The sequence below is a fragment of the Coenobita brevimanus genome, chromosome 103, assembly GCF_032717465.1.
Source record: "Coenobita brevimanus isolate Jiangsu-jjx chromosome 103, ASM3271746v2, whole genome shotgun sequence".
Lineage (NCBI taxonomy): Eukaryota > Metazoa > Arthropoda > Malacostraca > Decapoda > Coenobitidae > Coenobita > Coenobita brevimanus.
In genome coordinates this window covers 30,786,601-30,806,567 of record NC_137056.1, presented here as the reverse complement: position 1 = coordinate 30,806,567, position 19,967 = coordinate 30,786,601, and the positions used below count along the sequence as shown (strand labels likewise).

The 19,967-nt window shown below is 43.3% G+C and overlaps 1 protein-coding gene across 1 annotated transcript in view; it reads right to left on the bottom strand.

Annotated features, from left to right (window-relative positions):
- The window catches only part of LOC145415664 (cytosolic carboxypeptidase 1-like), a 176,106-nt gene that overhangs the window by 139,471 nt on the left and 16,668 nt on the right, over nucleotides 1–19,967 (bottom strand). Inside the window, exon 4 of the mRNA XM_080284879.1 lies at nucleotides 18,410–18,586. Within this exon, the coding sequence (XP_080141005.1) occupies nucleotides 18,410–18,586 (177 nt within the window). The remainder of the gene's footprint in view (nucleotides 1–18,409; nucleotides 18,587–19,967) is intronic.

Here is a 19,967-nt window from a genome sequence, read left to right as displayed (position 1 = left end):
CCACCATATCTCTCCATCTTCCCCTTGGCCTACCTCGCCTCCTCCCTCCTTCGAATTTGCTCAGATATACCTTTTTCACCACTCTATTTTTATCCATTCTCTCCACATGACCATACTACAGTATTTCAGTACACTCTCTTTGATTCTGGTGTCCACCGACTTCCTCACTCCGCATCTTTCATGAATCACATTATTTCATATCTTATCCACCCTCTGTACTCCACATACATTCCTCAGCAGTCCCATCTCCACTGCTCTTACTCTTGACTTTTCATTTTCATGCCACACCATAGTCTCACATCCATATGTTAAACTTGGCACTAACACTCCTTCATGTAAGCCTCGTGCAGCTGCAACACTCAAGCCTCTGTTTCTTATCAAGGCCTTCATTACACCAGCTACTTTTCTTCCTTGTGTCACTCTACTTTCAACTTCTTTTGCACATTTTCCTCTCTTTTCTTTCACTGTACCCAGGTATTTGAACTCTCCCACCAATTCCAGTCTCTCTCCATTCACTGTTACATTGCACTGGGAGTCACCTTCTCTCTCAATTACTATCACTTTATTTTTTTCTATGTATACTCTCATGGCATGACACTTACAGATATCAGTAAAACTCTGCACTAGCCTATTAAGTTCTTCTCTGGTAATTGCAAGCAGTACTTCATCATCAGCATACACCAAATTTGAGATATTCCATCTATCACCATTCATTACCAACGCCATCCCTCGCTCCATTATTCGTGTTTTTACTTCTCTCATCACCCCATCCATATATATATTGAACAACCATGGCGACATCACACAACCTTGTCGCATGCTCACACTGATCGTGAACCATTCACTTAGATGCCCATTAACCCTTACACATGCTTCACTATGTTTCGTTTTCGTTTCGTTTTCGTTTCGCTTTTAAAGGCTCCAACATGCTTGCATGTGTCAGCCTTGGTCACCTAATGGCAGCTCTCCATGCTGCACGATCCATTGCAGCCTCCCTGTTCAGTCCCTTAACCCTGAGGTCACACTTAATGGCCTCATCCCATGTCTTTCTCGGTCTACCCCTCATAACCCCACCCCCAATATTAACACTTCACACCTTCCTCACCCAATTATCATCCCCCATCCTCTCCACATGTCCAAACAATCTCAATCTACCTCTCCTCATCACAACACCAATACATTCCAGTCCCATCCTACCTCTCAACTCTTCCATTGTAAACCCAGCCCCTCCAGGCCTTGGATGCAGGGACGCACTGCACATCCACCTAATCATTGTCATTTCTGTACGTCTCAGCCGGCGAATATCTTCCTCCTTCACTGCCCAGGTCTCACTACCATACAGCATTACACTCCTAACACATGCTGCATACAAAAACCCCTTAGCACGTAGGGAGAGCCCTCTCAATGTCAGGAGAGGAAAGCTCCCTGAACTTCTTCCAACCACTTCTTACCCTAGCCACAGAGATAGCTCCAGCCCCACCTCCAGCACACAACATGTCTCCCAAATAACAAAACTCTTCCACACACTCAAGAGATTCACCAGCAAGTTCAATCCTTTCACGTCTGACAATCTCCACCTGCTCACCCCGACACGCTGTACACATAAAATCAGCATTATCTCGCAGTCTACCTCTGATACCACTACATCTCTTATGCACCCATTTATCACACACACCACACAAGATGGAATTATTTCCCATGCCCTTGTGGCAAACTACACATGGCCACTCTCCCTCGTCTTTGACAGTACCGCCACCAACCCTAGATATCATCACTTTTGCTTTATCTGCATTTACCCTTAAACCCTTGTGCCCCATACCATCTATCCACTTCCTAAACCTTTCCTCCGCTTCCCTTTCGTTCTCTGCAATCAACACCAAATCATCTGCATACAACAACTCCCACGGGAGTCAGTTTCTAAAGTCACGTGAAAGGGCTTCAAGTACCATGATAAACAACATGGGACACAAGACTGACCCCTGATGCACACCAACATTCACGGAAAACTCATCACTCAAATCTCCATTCACTCTTACCTGGGTGTGAGCACCCACATACATAGCCATAACCACCCTAACCAGCCACTCCTCCAAGCCAAGCTTTCTCATTGCCCACTTCACCACCTCTCTAGGGACTCTGTCAAAGGCCTTTTCCAAATCAACAAAAACAAAATAAAGATCCCTTCTCCTACCAATATATTTTTCCTGAAGCTGTCGAACAATGAATATAGCATCAGTAGTCCCCCTACCTGGCATAAACCCAAACTGCATCTCATCAATATTCACTCTTTCTCTAATCATACCATCTAAAAATCTCTCCATTACCTTCATTATCTGATCTAAAAGCTTTATACCTCTATAATTTCCTCTTTCCAGGGCATCACCCTTCCCTTTATACACATTTACAATTACACTCTTCAGCCAATCATCTGGGACAACACACTCATAAATAATCCTATTTATCAGGTCAGTGACTAAACTCACCCCTATATCGCCTGAGGCCTTCAGCATTTCGGCAGTCAACCCAGACACACCTGCTGCCTTCCCCACCCTCATCCTGCCTATTGCCTCACTCACAGTAGCAGTATCAATCAAAGGCCAAGGGCCAGACACCGGATCTGCTGGCTCCAAACCTTCCCTGTCCCAGTCAAACTCCTCATTCAACAACTGGTTATAATGCTCTCTCCATGCATCTTTAATATCCTCACTGTTCACCACTACCCTTCCTTCATCATTCTTCACACACTGTTCACCTATAATATCCCGATTATCCCTCTTCACTTGACCTGCCACTCTAAATATCATATTTTTCCTTTCCCCATGATTTAGGTTATCAAGTAATAGTCTCTGTGACTCAGACTTTGCCCTGTATACCTCTCTTCTAGCCCTACGCTTCGCAGCCAAATATTCCTCTTTGCTACCTCCCTTCTTCCATTCCTGGAAAAGCCTTCTTTTCTCCTTAACTGCAGCTTCTACACCCTCATCCCACCACCAAGGTACTTTGTGTCTTGGTGGTCCTCTTGTCCAGCCGCATGTTACATCAGTAACTCTCGAGAAATTGTTCTTGAGGGCTCTGTACTGTTCATTAACGCCTCTGTCTACAGCTCCCTGTTCAGCAACCACTCTCCTCAACTCGCGATAGAAGGCATCCCTTACTACTTGGTTTTTCAGCTTCCATATTTTCCTTCTAGGTACATAAGTCCTCTTTTTCATCACTTGTTCTTTAAGCACCATATCACAAATCAATAGTTTGTGCTGCTGCACACACTCCTCACTTCCTATAACTTTAACATCCCTCACTAACCTCCTATCAGCCCTCCTAACCAGAAAATAATCTCTCTGACTGCTATTTCCCCCAGACTCATACGTAATTAACCTACTGTGTCTTTTCCTAAAATATGTGTTGCACACAATCATGTCCATTGCCTCCCCAAACTCAAGTATCCTTTCCCCTTCTGCATTCCTTAGACCATACGCACATCCCCCATGCACTCCTTCATAACCTTGTGCTGCTTCACCTACATGACCCTTATTTAAGTCCCCTCCCAAAATCATTATCTCATCATCCCCATACCACCCACTACACGTATTAAATCATCCCAAAATCTATCTTTCTCTGCTTCATCCAATCCTGCCTGTGGTGCATATGCCGATATAATCACAGCTACCTTTCTACCCAACAGAATTTTCACTACCAATATCCTAACGCTTACTCTCAAAACATTTCTACCCAACAGAATTTTCACTACCAATATCCTATCGCTTACTCTCAAAACATTCATAACATATTCCACCCATTTCTCTGCAACCATCATACCAACACCTCCATATCCGTCTGTCCCCCCCTGCCAAAACAACTTATAGCAACAGTCCTTCCCAACAATCTTTCTGGTTGATCCACCCCTGTACTGGACTTCCTGCAAACACGCCACATCCACCCACCTCCTACTGAATGCCTCAACGACTTCCCCTGCTCTTCCCCTCAAACTTCCCACATTCCATGAACCCACCCTCATCCCCATGGGTGATTTACTGTCCTCAGGCTTGCTTTGAAACTTATTTTGTTTTGTCATCTTCAGTATTAATAAAGGGGGACAGACATAGCACAGGTCCCACTCACTGCACAGTCCCAGGTCCAGGCAATGGATCTGGGACCCCTAGCCCACCAGCTTACCAGTGGCTGTGGTAGTGGCCTCGGGGCACCCTGCCAGGACAGCTGCAGGGACACCCTCCAAGTGCGCCTTGGCACTGCAACTATCCCGCCATTATACACCCACTGATATGGCAGCCTCCTGGGGCGCTACTCCCAGGTTCGGGCCCCTCTCTATTGGGTGGAAGTGGCAGCCTGGGAACCATCATAAAAACTCTTGATGGCACCGAGCAGCTTACCCTCTACACCGTACATACTTAAAACTTTCCACAATCCTTCTCTGCCCAGTTTGTCATATGCTTTTTCCAGATCCATGAATGCCATAAACACCTTATGGTCCTTCTCACAAGCCTTTTCTACTATCTGTATCACTACATATACTTGGTCCACACATCCTCTGCCACTCCTAAAGCCACCCTGTTCATCACTCACTAGGACTTCTGATATCTCTCTTACTGTCTCTCTAATAATTCACCATATACCTTCCCTACCACACTCAATAAACTTATGCCCCGATAATTCTTGCACTCACTTCGCTCACCTGTATTTTTGTACAGGGGTACAATCACAGCCTTCTTCCACTCTGCAGGCACAGTATCACTCATCCATGCCTTCTTACATATCTCCAACAAGCACTTCATTCCACTCTGCCACCACACTTAAGCATCTCTGCATACACCTCATCAATCCCAGCTGCTTTCCCATTTTTCAGCCGCTTCACAGCACTCTTCACCTGTGAGAATGTCACGACTCCTGGTACTGTATTCCTTCTCTGCACACCCCCAAAATCAATCATGTTTACAGCGGCTCTGCTCTCTCTGTTCCCATTCACCAGGCTTTCAAAATATTCTTTCCATCTGGTCCTTACTTCATCTCCATGGGTTAATAATCTACAACCTACATCCTTCACACCATCACATTTCTTTCCACTTTCACTTCTACATTTCTGCACCTCTTTCCAGAATAACTTTCTGTTTTCAGAGTAGTTCGCATTCATTTTTCTTCCTAGATCCTCACTTACCTCCTTCTTTTTCCTCTTCACTAGTCTCTTTACGTGTTTCTTACTCTCTGTATATTCAGCTCTTATTTCAACTGAACCCCTGTTCTGCAACCACTTTAGCCACTTCTTCCTCTTTTCCTCCACTGTTCTCTTTACCTCCTCATCCCACCATGCCGTACCAATCTTCTTTGTTGTTACTCTTGCCACACCACAAACCACTTTAGCATTCCTAACTAAGCAATCCCTATATGTATTCCACAGGCTGTTCAGATCCACTTCATTCCAATTCAGTAATTCTAACTCCTCCTCTACTTTGGTTCGTTAATCATCTGCCATTTCTTTGATCCTCAGCTTCTCAACTTTCAGTCTTTCTCCCTGACTGCTCCTCCCTCTCCCAATCCACCTCACTCCTCTCAACTTGATCTTTCATACCACAATCATTTGATCTGATAGACCTCCACATCGTCCTCTCACGGTCCTCGTATCAGCATGTGTTCTAACCTTATTTTCGCCACCCAAACATATATATATTGACATAAAACCTACATCATCTTATTTGGTGGTGTCTATCTATCTATCTATCTATTGCCAGACGCCTCAATCCCGTTTGGGGTGGCCACAAACAAATCGCCTCCAAGTCGCCCTGTCCCCCGCCATTTCACTGCCCTGCTCCCAACTCACACCCCCCTCTCTCATATACCTCTCCACCCCATCCCTCCATCTCATCCTCGGCCTCCCCCTCTCTCTTTCCCCCTCCACCTCACTCATATACACTCTCTTCGTCAGTCTTTCACCCTCCATCCTCTCCACATGGCCAAACCACCTCAGTGTATTCCTCATAACGCTTCCTATCACATCCACATCCACACCACAACGTTCCTTTATATCCTCATTCGTCAGCCTGTCTCTCCACGTGACTCCACAGGCTCCTCTTAAATAACTCATTTCCACTGCTCTCACTCTTGACTTGTGTGCTTCCAACAATGTCCAAGCTTCACTTCCGTACGTTAGAGTTGGTATCACAATACTGTCATGTAGTAACTTTTTCACTTCCATGCTCACTTCCCTGTTTCTTATCACTGCTTTCAAGGAACCAGCAACCTTTCTTCCCTGCTGTACCCTTTCAAGCACTTCACCCTCCAAACCTCCATCCTTACTCATCACACTACCCAAATACTTAAACTTACTCACATTTTTCAATTCCTCACCATCCAACCTCGCTGTACATTCACTAACTTCACCTCTCTCAAAGACCATCACTTTACTCTTCCCTACATTCACCTTTAGGTTCCGTTTCTTACACACTCTCTCAAACTCATCCACCAAGCCTTGCAGCTCCCCTTCTTCTTCACTCAACAACACAGTATCATCTGCAAACAACAGTACAGGGAGTTTCCAAACACTATCCTCTCTCACCAGGGCCACTCCAACATCCACTACCCTACCTTGTACCTCTTTTATTACCCCATCCATGTACAGATTGAACAACCATGGAGACATGACACATCCCTGTTTCAAACCAACTTTCAAAGAGAAAAATTCACTTAGTTCACCATCCACACGCACTGCAGCCTTCGCACCATCGTACATACTCTTCACAGCATTCAACAACTTCCCATCTACTCCATATATTCTTAACACTTTCCACAATCCTTGTCTATCCACCCTGTCATATGCTTTCTTCAAATCCATGAAAGCCACACACAACTTCTTTCCCTTCTCTAGAAACTTTTCCACTAAAGATCTAAGAATGAATATCTGATCTACACAACCTCTTCCCTTCCTAAAGCCTCCCTGTTCTTCTCCAACTAATTTCTCTGTTCTTTCTCTAACTCTGTCTATAAGTATCCTACCATACACTTTTCCTATTATACTAAGAAGACAAATGCCCCTATGATTACCACACACTTCTTTTTCCCCTTTTCCTTTGTACAAGGGAATAATTATACCTGACTTCCAGTCCTCCGGGACTCTACCTTCCTCCCAGGCCAATCTGCACATCTTCCACATCCATTCTACTACTATCTCTCCCCCATGCTTCAGCATTTCACCACACACTCCATCAATTCCTGGGGCTTTCCCCGATTTAACTTTCTTCATTGCTTCCACAACTTCTATCCTACTGATTTCTTCCTGTCTTCTCACCTCCCTCCTTCTCCCAGCCATTCCCCAGCCACTTATACTCGCATTACTTCCATCCTCTACATTCAACAATTCCTTAAAGTGTTCTCTCCATCTGCTCACTTTTTCTCCCTTCTCCACTAGCAATCTACCATTTTTATCTTTCACTCCCCTGCTAACTTCACTTCCACCCTGTCTTACTCTTTTCACTTCTCTCCAGAACATTTTCTTACAGTCCCTCCACTTTACACTCAAATTCCTTCCAAATTCCTCATCCACTCTCTTCTTACTCTCTCTTACCAATCTTTTCACCTCTCTCTTCCTTTCCACATATAACTCTCTCTTCCGCCTCTCAACTTCATCCACGCCCCTATTTCTCATCCATTCATTGTATGCTTTCTTCTTTTGTGCCACAGCCTGTTTCACCGCTTCAGTCCACCACGCTGTTCCTTGCACCCCCCTCCGTCTTCTCTTCCTTCCACACACCACATCACATGCTGCACATATTTCTTCTGTAAATATCTTACACATACCTTCCACGTCTCCCATCTGCTCCAATTCATATTTGCCCAATCGTTCCTCCACTTCTCTCTTATACTCTGCCTTTTTCTCATCCTCTTGTAACCTTTCCACTCTCCTTGCAACTACTCCTTCCTCTCGCCTTTCCCTTCTTCTATTCCTCCATCTTACTTGCATCCTAATTCTGGCCACCACCAAGTAGTGGTCAGAAAGTCCACTCCCCCAACCTCTATACACTCTTGCATCCTTTACACATCTTCGCATCCTTTCATCCACACACACATAATCAATCATTGGTGTCTTTTCTAGTATTAAAAAAAAAAAAAAAAAAAAAAAAAAAGTACAAGTAAAAGTACATTAGGCCGGTGTGAATAAACATTCTGGAACGTCACTCTCACTTCCCAACATCATAGCTCGAATGTTTTCCATCATACAAGAAATTATTATTAGATGTTTAGAAAGAGAATTTCGTCTCAGCTTTCTAATAAAGTTTGCAGCTTTTTTATATGATTTTTAGTTTTCGAGAAAATAGCTAAAACTAAAAGTAATTTCCTACGGGGAACTGATTTTATGTTCATGGTGCTCTAGCACAAAAGCTTTCTTGCAGAAGTTATGTTTTTAGGTGCTCTAGCACAAAAGCTTTCTTGCATAAGTTATGTTTTTATTTCATCTTGTGTAGAATTTCACGGGCTTTCTCATGGTATCCGCAGATTTTTCATGCATCTCATAGTTTCTGAGTAAATCGCATAAAACTACTGCATATCCATGCATGTGCTGCACTTTCATCATGCGCGCACAGTAACTATTACTGTACATTCCCGCCTATGTAACAACGAATTTTGATCAAAGATGTTACATTGTTATTTCATGTGCATATGTAGAATTTTATGTGCTTTATCATGGTTCTTTCAGGAAACTGATATGTCCAATACTTTTCGAGTAAATGGATGATAAAGAACAATATAACTCCCAGCACGCTGTCAATTTTTCCTGCCTCACCCACACTGACATATTTCACTCGCTAGGTTTATTTTGTTTTATTTAAAGTATACATGTAAAATATCATAAGCTTTTTTATAGTGCTCTCAGAAACTTGACATGACCACTAGTCTTTTTGCTAGCTACTGATATTGAAGCTGTACTTATTTCAATCCCATATGTGTATATGTAAAAAACAATACTTATTTGTGTAAAATATAGAAATACAGAAATAGGTCAATAAGTACAGCAACAAAATACAGATAACCCACTTCCTCCAGAGGTGTTGAACTGCTGGCAGGACCCTGAGGGGTTTGAAGATGAGGAGTCAAGTAATGTGTGTGTATGTGTGCACTCCATACGTATATTTCACACTAAAACAAGCAAAATATATCACTATCACAATGATTCCATCCAAACCTCCTCTATTATTCTCCTACCAACTATGGCATACATGATGCCTGTTGCCTTCCCAACTATGGCATACTCTGTGATGTACGCAGCACCTGCTAAGGTAGGTCAATTATTTTGCTAACCCTGGCACTATATGTTTCACACAACATAAGCACTGGCTTCACTATATAGATAAAATGCTCACATCACTTGGGGCAGGGTGAAGCAGAGTAGGAAACATCAGCATAACAAACACAACTCCTGCCCCAGGGCTAACGGCTGATAACGGAGCCAATGTTTTACAAACAATACAGTAATCCCCCCAATATCTGGTGTAATTGAGCCAAAGGCACGTCCGAAAAGTGGTCCTGTCTGGATATTGGGCCCAAGCCTCCTGGACTTGTACTTATGGACATTAACTCAGAAAAACACCTATACAACTCCCTCTGGACATGCATTGCACCTATTTAAGACCCAAATCACACCAATAAGGGACATAAAAGACTGAAATAAGTGCAAAAGAACCATAAAATGAGGTTTTAGAGGTGAATTTATACAATATTAAACATTCTGGGTACTTACGACGAGTCCCTGGCTCCTGGACTGGTAGTTATGGACCCTAACCTAGTCTAACTCAGAAAAACACCTCTCTACTGCACATACATAGCACCTAAGACTCTATCCACACCAATAAGGGACATAAATGAGTGAAATGAGGTGTTAGAGGTAAGTACAGTATGGAAAATACAGTACAATATGAAACATTCTGGGCACTTGGAGCAAGTCCCTGGCCATCTCAATGAATAACCCGCCTCCTCTCAGACCCCGACAGTAAGAAGGAGTTCCTGAAGCACTTGCAGTACACTGTTCATGAAGTCTTGCACTGAACTTAGTCATTTGCACTCAGAATTCCATTCTCTTAACACTGTGCACTCTTGTCTTACTTGCGCTCCATTTGCACCTTAATGAAATAAGTATTGCACTCTGCACTTAAAGTCTTTGCACTCATAAATCCATTTTCTAAACATAACACACTCTAGTTAATTTACGTTACACTGAAAGTCAATTAAATCTTTGCCTTTTCACTCAGAATTCTAATTCCTTAACATTATGCACTGTCCTTTTTCACTGCACAAGTAAATTCCCATGTGGTCTAGTGGAGAAGTTCTAGGTGTCTAATTACTGTCAAAGTCTGAGAGTAGCTCTTGCAGGTGACCTAGGGGTGCGTCACTGGGTCGTGGTGATGGCGTACCCACTGCAGACGACTCTGAAGAGAGGCGCAAACTCCCATCGAGTGGTGACTCCACCTAGCCTGATGTGCTGGGCTGTGGCTCAGAGCATGAGGGCCTGTCTTGGGGAGGCAATGGAGTGGAGCCAGGGCTGGCCACAGCGGGGGTCATGGGCCTGAAAAAGCTGTCAATGGTTGACTGACGCTAGGAACGACGATTTTGACGATTAATGATGTGCTGCCTGAAAGCGCGCACTTCCTCCTCAAGTCCCAAGGGCCCCATCTCCCTGTCACAGTCCAGGTGCTCCAGGTAGTCCTGAACGAACTCTAGGTGTTCCCGGAGGGCGCTCAGCTTGGGGATGGCTGGAATAGTGTCACGCTGAGAGAAGTCCGCATCATCGTCACCGTCCTCGTCGGAATCTTCAAGCTGGGTACTGACACCTGCAACTGAAGATGCAATCTCGATATCAGACAATGTCTGATACCCAGGATCGCCCTCGTCGTCATCCAACCACTCACGCACTTCGTCCACATCAACATCGTCCCCATGCGCACGCAGACGTGCATGGAAGTCATCCACGTCAAAGCCTAGAAAATCGTGCACCACATCCGTTCCGAGAAGCAGACGAGACCAACCATTTTCTAGAGTCTTGACAGGGATTTCCTTCCATGCACTGGTCCAGTTGTAGATGGCAGACTTGATGTTGTAGCGGCGAAGGTTTTCCAAAGTCCACTGGCCTCGCGTGTCCCGTCCCTCCCTGCGCTCGTCCTCGTCCTCAAGAACAACAATCACCTTGTCCAGGAACTTCCGTCGGTACAGCCTCTTCATTGGCACAATCACTCCTTGGTCCATTGGTTGGATGAGAGCAGTAGTATTAAGTGGCAGAAACATGCACCTAATGCGGCCATTCTCAGCCACCAAGTCCTTGTCACACGGGTGAGCAGGTGCACTGTCGAGGAGTAGGAGGGCCTTTACCTGGTCGAGTGGGATTCCCAGTTTCTCCGTCTGGTAATGGATGACCTCCTTGACGAAATGGCAGTGGAACCAGTCTTTGAAGATCTGGGCAGTGAACCATGTCTTCAAGGAATGGTACCAGACGACAGGAAGGACATCCATCACCCCACGAAGACACCAAGGCTGCTTGGCACGGCCAACAATAACGGGCTTGAGCCGGTGCATGCCGTTAGCACTGGCACAACACAAAGCAGATATCCGTTGCTTGCAGAGCTTGCGGCCAGGTACACGCTTCTCCATCTCCTTGGCTAGAGTGTTCGTAGGCAAAAAGCGATAGAATAAGCCAGTTTCGTCAGCGTTGTAGACTTGATCGAGAGTGAGGCCCTCCCTGTCGATCAAGTGCTTCACCTTGTGCCAAAGCTCCTCTACTCCATCCTCGTTGGCGTCCAAAGCTTCGCCATGAGACTTACGGTTTGTAAGGCCATGTTGTAACTTGAACGTGAAGAGCCAACCTTCGGATGCCTTGAAGTCTAGGGCGTCGTGAAGCTTGCGAACTTCTCAGCAGCAGCCTTCAGCTCCGTGCCACGCACCATCACGCCAGCAGCACGTTGCTGCTGATACCAAATCAACGTGGAGCGGCCGACTTCTGCATACTTGGGAGTAAACATCACCTTCCTCTCCACGTTGCGTTTGCTTTTCGACGAGAAGTCAGCCGTGCACTGCATGAGTTTGTCTCGGGATCTCCTGATATCAAACAATGTAGATCGGGCCAGGTTGAATTCACAAAGGCTGCGTGAGGAAGACCATCCTGCATCCACCTTGTCCAATATTTCCTTCTTCTTCTCCAGAGTCAACACCACTCTCTTCCTCTTCTCAGGCGGCGGGGCCATCATCACACACACAAAGAAGAGGCACGAGAGCAGCAGGAGAGCCTGCAGCAGGTAAAGCACCACCACAAAAGCGAGCATGTGGGCGGCCATGACAATGAGCGTGCACACACAATGAGAGACGGGCAGTAAGTGGGGAGGATGCAGGGGCGCTCTAGCGGATGTCAGCGGAATGATACACAAAAACACTGCTGGACCGCGCCGCACGCGCCAATTTCAAATTACGGGTGGGAAAAAGTCTTTTTTTTTTTTTTTTTTTTTTTTTTTTTTTTGTGGTTTTTGGCCCATTTTGGGAATATTGGATCCCGGGACGAAAATGTCCGGTAATTGGGGATGTCCGGAAATTGGGCGTCCGGATATTACGGGAATTACTGTATATGTATGTTCCATAGACACAATCACTTCACAATATAGTCACAAACACCACAGAATAACGATATTTCAATCATGACTTCTGCCTCGGGTGGGATGGGGGGGTTTAAAGAGACGACAGACGGAGCACTACCCTTCGGCCTGGCTGGTGGTGAGATACTGTGGATTACTGATGTGCACTGTCCCATGCCAGGGCTGACAGTGTTGTCAAGTATTTACTCTGGATGCTAGACTGGCCTGCTAGGAGGCACCAAAATTTGACACAAATCGTCCGAAAACTTAATTTTTGGCAATTTTTTTTCTGCTTTGGGACTCAATTCGTGTATCTGCTTTTACCAGGAAACACCCAAAGAGCGCGAATGGCATCTTCGTGCCCCAGAGGGTTAAAATAACAAATGGCATGCACACCACTACTGCACCTACACCCCCTCACCACTTACCCCTTCCACCTCCTTAACCCCTTAACCGCGAGGCGTCACTTTCATGACGCTTGGGAGCAAGGGATCATACTGTGGGGTGTCACTTTTGCGATTCTGTGTTATTTTGAATTCCCCCGACTTTCAAGTGGTAGCTTGTATCATCTATCAGTACTGCCAATGTCCAACACTAGTCAGCACTCCTAATCTCATCTGTACTCCCATCTATTGTTGACAATTTAGCCATTTCTCCCCATTCTTGACTCCCCTCCCTACCTTCCCTCCATTACCCTCTCCTCTCGCCTGCCCGGCCGTGCTACGCTAAGTAAATCTTCCCTGGAATTTTCCATTGATTTCATCCATTGAAATAAGCTCTATGCCCTATTCTTATAGCAAATAATATATACCAAAAAGAAATAAGGTAAGTGAGAGTGCCATACACCTGGAATTGGCTAATTATCACCTGACAACACCTCACGTGCACTCGATCGCTAATTCTCGCTGTTTATTTCCCCTTGAAATATGTCGTATAATATATTCTGGTACTAAAAATATATATATATGGAGGGAAGGGAGAAGCCTAAGTGATATTTACATTTATCTGGAACTACCTAATTTATAATGTATTGTCTAGATTTCATGCCAATCATTTCACTGCTATATATTAGCAGCTGTCAAGAGGCTCACATTGGCAGTAATGCATTTCCCTAAGCAGGCCACCCTGGCCCACCCCTATCAGTTCACTGTCATCTTCGAAGGTGAAGGTACATCTGTTTGCTCCTGCTAACTTCAGCCACTTTTTAGCCCCATGCAAAGGCCCTGTGACCTTTACCCCCTACTAAACCTCGTGTGGAAAGAGGTAAAGGGCTGACAATTGAAAGAGAGTGACAACGATCTTTATGTTGAGTAAAACAGTGCAAGTCGAATTGTAAATAATGTGTAAACAGCAAGTAAAGCAATGAATGTAAATATAAGTGAACAGTGGAAAATAGGTTTATAAGTTACTTCAAGTGACAGTGCATAACACAGTGTAAATAAAATTGAAATGTAAATAATGTAAATAAAATAGAGAACGTAAATAGAAATGTAAATGAGCAGTAATATAAGAATAAGAGTATATATACTAGGAGTAATGAAAGTGAAAGTTTCACTCTAGGATGTATGAACACTATGAGTTATGAGAGTGAAGGTGAAAGTGACATTCACTCTCAATGCTAGCATACAGGACGAGAAAGTGAATGCTACGTATTTTACTGAAAGAAATTGAATGCCTACAGTGACAGTAAACTACTATTACTGAGGGAAACTTATGGATAAAGACTGTAGATATATATAAGTGTTATATAGTAATAGAAATATAAACTGTGAGTGTTTTTATGAATAATAAATGACAACACCTGCGGCAAACTAGCGCAAGTGGGAAGGTCATACGCTCTCGTAATCTTCATTGCTTTCACAGTGTTTTTTTTTTTTTGAAATATGGATTCCAAACTATTTCAGAATCACAGAATAGTGTTTCTAGTGATAATATCAGGCTGTGGTAATCATATTAAGGGTTGTCGGGAAGTGTAAAGTGGAGACTTCGTTTCCAACTTCAGAGGTCTCCACAAGTCCTACGGTACTCGACGAAGGCTCAACAAACACCCCAGGAGAAAGCTGAAGGTATGTGCCATAAGCATATGTGATTTTAATATTCTAGAACTAATTACTGATTTTTGGCAAATATTTTTAGAGACTCTGTCGGAGCGCGAATATACCCGCGGGTGCCGCAAGAAAAAGCAAATCAAGCCCGCGATTAAAGGGTTGAAGACAGATCAATAATTCTGTGGGAGTTGCTTCTGTGTCACTAGTCTCATTCTCCGTGCTTCAAATCCATAGCTAGAGGTTTAACACAGAACAGTCCACAGGTGTACATACTGGCAGCAATGATAATCATTCATGGTGATGACACCCGCCCTTACACAGCATGTGTCATAGCCTTTCAGAAAAGTTAACCATGTTCTGTCATCTTTGTGTGAAGATGAATTCGGCAAAACATAATACAGTAATCCCTCCACTATCCGATGTAATAGGGCCAAAGGCATGTCCGGAAAGTGGTCCCATCCGGAAAGTGGGCACCTGCCTGCTGGACTGGTACTTAAGGTCCCTAACCCAGCCTAACTTTGAAAGCCACCTAAATAACTCCCTACCAGACATGCATAGCACCTATTTAAACCTATTTAAGACCCTATTCACACCAATAATGGACATAAAGCATGAAATAAATGAAAATGAACCAAAGAATGGGAATCAGAAGTGACTGTACCTCAGCCAGGGCACTTACAGCACGTCTGTGACCGCCTTCTTAAGGCTGTGGCAGTGGTGAAAATGCTCTTGAACCACGTACAGTAATCCAGTGTTGTGCTGCACTTACAGTAATTCTTTGCACTGTGAGTTATAATTGTTTAACACTGCACATTGTTAACTGCACCACGCCAGTTTCAACCGCTTGTTCAACCACCAGTTTGCACTCCATAGTTAATCCTTTGCACTCTAAATTCTAATTTCTTAACACTGTACAACACTGTAAATTCCCGTGTGGTCTACTGGCGAGGTATTGCAGTTTTTTCACTGTTTATTCACAAAAAAAACGAGTATATGTGGCATCCACACTGATGGGCATCCACTCATAATCGAAGTTAAGCAGTAACTGTTGAGTGTTGGTGACGGGGAAACAGCATTGCCAGATCGCAACAGCCACATTACCAAACTTCTCAATTCTCATTACCAAATTTAACTATTCTTTAACAAATTAGTAAAGCTAGCATTTATTCTTCACTAATTATGTACAAGCAGAAATACAGGTAATCACTTTCCTTATAATTAACAGCATGTTGATTGTTTTCACATTATGTAGGCTTGCACATTAATCAGAGAGAGCAAACAATCCACCATCTCCATCCTATGTATCTTCATGCATGTGAAAAATCCATCTGGTAATGCATTATTCTGATTCATTACCAAACGAATTTTTCATTACCAAATTGGCCCACGTTTGGTAATGAAAAATACCAAATGGCAACCCTGACAGGGGAGGGGGGAGGGGGGAGGAAGGAAGGGGTAAACGGGCCATGGTGTAAACAGGTGCGCGGCGCCGCGCGGCAATTTCAAATTACGGGAGGGGAAAAAATCATTTTTTGAAGGGTATTTTTTCTTTTTTGGGCCATTTTTGGGTTCTGAAGGTCCAGGTCCACAATGTCCGGTAAGTGGGTGTCCAGAAAGTGGGCGTCCGGATAGTATAGGGATCACTGTACAGCTTTTCTTAACACTAATTATATACAGGGTGGCATTCATTTACATCTCAGAATATGCAAGTAGTGCACTGGCGATGATCTATGCCTGCTTTTTATATATTTTTGTTCAAATGTACTCCTACGAAATTAACAAAATACAATAATAACATACTTATCTGGAGATTCAGTTTTATTTTTTTGGATGAATCATTTCTGATGCATATAAGATTCCTATTATAATCTACAATCATAATCATTAAGACATACAGTACTTATTCTTCTGAATGGATTTATGGGTCACAAATAATTACTCCCTCTTCTGTCCTTCTTTCCTTCATTCATTCCACTTCCTTCTGCCTATGGGTGACTACACTGAGTGACAAACTAAATGGTTTCCTGTACACTAGGAAAACATTTACTACGCAGGGTGATAACCATATACTGTAACCAAATTATGGCTCCTGGTGGTTTAGTGGGTAATTCAAGGTGCTCCAATCGGACTGAGCCTGTGTAGATTTATATCCAAGGGGTGGTCAGGGTTATTGCTCATGTGGTGCCACTCAGGGATCTAACCGGGCTTACTGGTTAAAAAAAAAATTAATAAAATAAAATAAAACTGCAATGTACTGCAACTGTTTTCTGGGCTAGAAGCCAGTTTCAGACAGAAAAAGCATAAAAACAGTACTTGGGGTGAAGTGAATTACCGGTATAATTATTTCCTATGACAATGCACTGATTTTCAGCTGAACAGGCGTAAGAGAAGGACTTGGAGTGGACACTGCTAAAATACAGTATGTCACAAAGCTATAAAGGGTCATGGAAAGTGAACAACCTACAAAGTATGTTGCAGGTTGACAAAGATTGAGAAGTATCAGTTACTGCAAGTAATTTATAAATGAGGTCTCTCACTTTAATGGTGCTTAAATGTTTTAGGGAAAAATTTCAAGCTGTTAAACCACGTCTAAATACTACTGTATTCTACATTTCAGTTTTCAGTATGAGCAATTGTCAGTAACTGATTATTCATCTTCAGAAATTTTATTTTGGGTCTGCAGTTATATATCGGCAACAGTTTTAACCCAAGCACCCCAAACAAATGCACAATTTCAGTTCATGAAGTAGTTATTGAAAAAAATGTAGAACATAATAAAAAACTACCGGTACATTCCTTAAACAGACACCAACAATACCTGTGTAAGTTTCATCTTGCAGTGATGAGTTGAAGTGTAATAACTTTCAGCAGTTTCGAGGCAAAAAATAGAAATATTAGAGACCAATGTGGCTTCAAGACCTAACAGAGGCAACACAAATCACCCATACTGCATACTGGCCTAATCAAAATAAAGTGGCATGACATAAGGGCAAAGGTATACAGCAGAGTAGATGTAAATGAGAGAAAGAGAGAGAGAGAGAGAGAGAGAGAAACTGCATGTCTGAGGATGCTCTCTAGATAAGGGCTAAAAATACATTTCATTGATGTACTGACATGGCAATAAAACCTAAACATTCTCCACCATTTCTATGTCTGGATCCTAAGTCAACTTGACTTCATTCAGCACTGCCTTGTGCACTTACTTCCACAAAAGGGTGAGCTGTGAGAAGTAAGGTGTTTGTAACTGCTTGTGTGGTGCTCAGGTGCCTCAACCACCTCATCATTTTTGTGTTTGCTTGACAAACAGCTATTTTATAAGGTTTGTAAGTTATTATTTTTAGAACTTCCAGGAACCTTGTCCACTGCATGCTTCTTTACATTTCAAGACTGACTAAACCTCAAAATGAATGGACCCTCCAGAAAGCCCTTCTGTGATGAAATTTTCACATACAGTACATGTACTTTAACACTCATTACAGTAATATCATTGGCGGACATAGGCTGAGCATAATATAAAGTATACAGCAACAGAATAAACTATACAAGAGAATAACCTATACAACTGCCTGATCGAACTTGTACAACAGGTTAGATCAAATACTTCATGCCCAATGAGGGCTAACACGTAGCAGTAATAATTTACAAGGCAGGGGGTTTCCTGAGCTGAAAACACCTAATTGAAGCTGTTGCCATCATAAGGATCAACTATGACCTAAACCTAAGCTGCTTGTTGTCCACATTACTAACTTTGTATGGGCCTTGATCACACCCACAAGTAGAGGCCTCCATTGTGTAGGACATAGGGATGTCAAACTGCCGCCACACTGCTACTCGTGCTGTGGCCTCTCGGGCACGCTCAATCAGGAAGTGGCAGTCACGTAGTGAAAACGTGGCCATACACCGCTGGGCCAGGCGGGGTAAAAGCTGTAGGGGATATGATGGGAGGCAGGAATGGATGAAATGGGACAACAATGCACAGTATATAATACAATGTAAACTACACAAACTCCTCATTATACTGTAAGTCTATGATGTGTTCAAAACTATCACAACATTTTCCTTATAAGTGGTACTGTAAAGTGGTGGACACTGGCAAATTAGCTTTATAGACAGCAAAGGAACTTTAATAATCTTTCTGTACATTACTGTGGACTTAACAACATAAAAGAGTATCACAAAACGGTAATATAACAGGGACTCTGTGTACATTATGTAAAACAGCATACTGTACTATACTAGAAATTATTCTACATCATATCTTGAAATCTAGAGTATGCATATTTTGCTGGTTAAGGTTAACCTATTCTATGATGATGATGATGATGATGACGATGATGATTATTATTTTTTTTTTAATCTTCCTGATACATATAAACAAATATTTTCAGATTAAGAGACTTTAAATTGGAGGGATTACATACAGTTTTCATTAATCACTTGACTTTTAGATGTCTCCCTCAAGCTAGGGGAAAAAAAAAATAATCTAGTGGCAGCATAATTCAAACAGTAATGGTGAACTCTGTCTGAAAGGGATATATGTTCGTTTTGTTTCATTTTTGAAGGCTCCAACATGCTTGCATGTGTCGGCCTTGGTCACTTAATGGCAGCTCTCCATGCTGCACAATCTATGGCAGCCTCCCTGTTCAGTCCCTTAACCCTGAGGTCACACATAATGACCTCATCACGCCTTCCTCGGTCTACCCCTCACAACCCCACCTCCAATATTAACATTTCTCACCTTCTGCACCCAAATATCATCCCCCATCCTCTCCACATGTCCAAACCACCACAATCTACCACTCCTCATCACAACACCAATACACTCCAGTCCCATCCTACTTCTCAACTCTTCCATCGTAAACCAAGCCCCCCCAGGCCTTGCACACAAGGACTCACTGCACATCCATCTAATCATTGTCATTTCTGTACGTATGAGCCTATGAATATCCTCTTCCATTACTGCCCAGGTCTAACTACCATACAGCATCACACTCCTAACACATGCTGCATACAAAGACCCCTTAGCACATAGGGAGAGTTCTCTCAATGTCAGGAGAGGCAACAGCTCCCTGAACTTCTTCCAATCACTTCTCACCCTAGCCACAGAGCTAGAACCAGCCCCACCTCCAGTACATAACATGTCTCACAAATAACAAAACTCTTCCACACACTCAAGAGTCTCACCAGCAAGTTTAATCCTTTCACCTGACAAGCTCCACCTGCTCTCCCCGACATGACACACACACAAAATTAACATTATCTTGCAGTCTGCCTCTGATACCACTACATCTCTTATGCACCCATT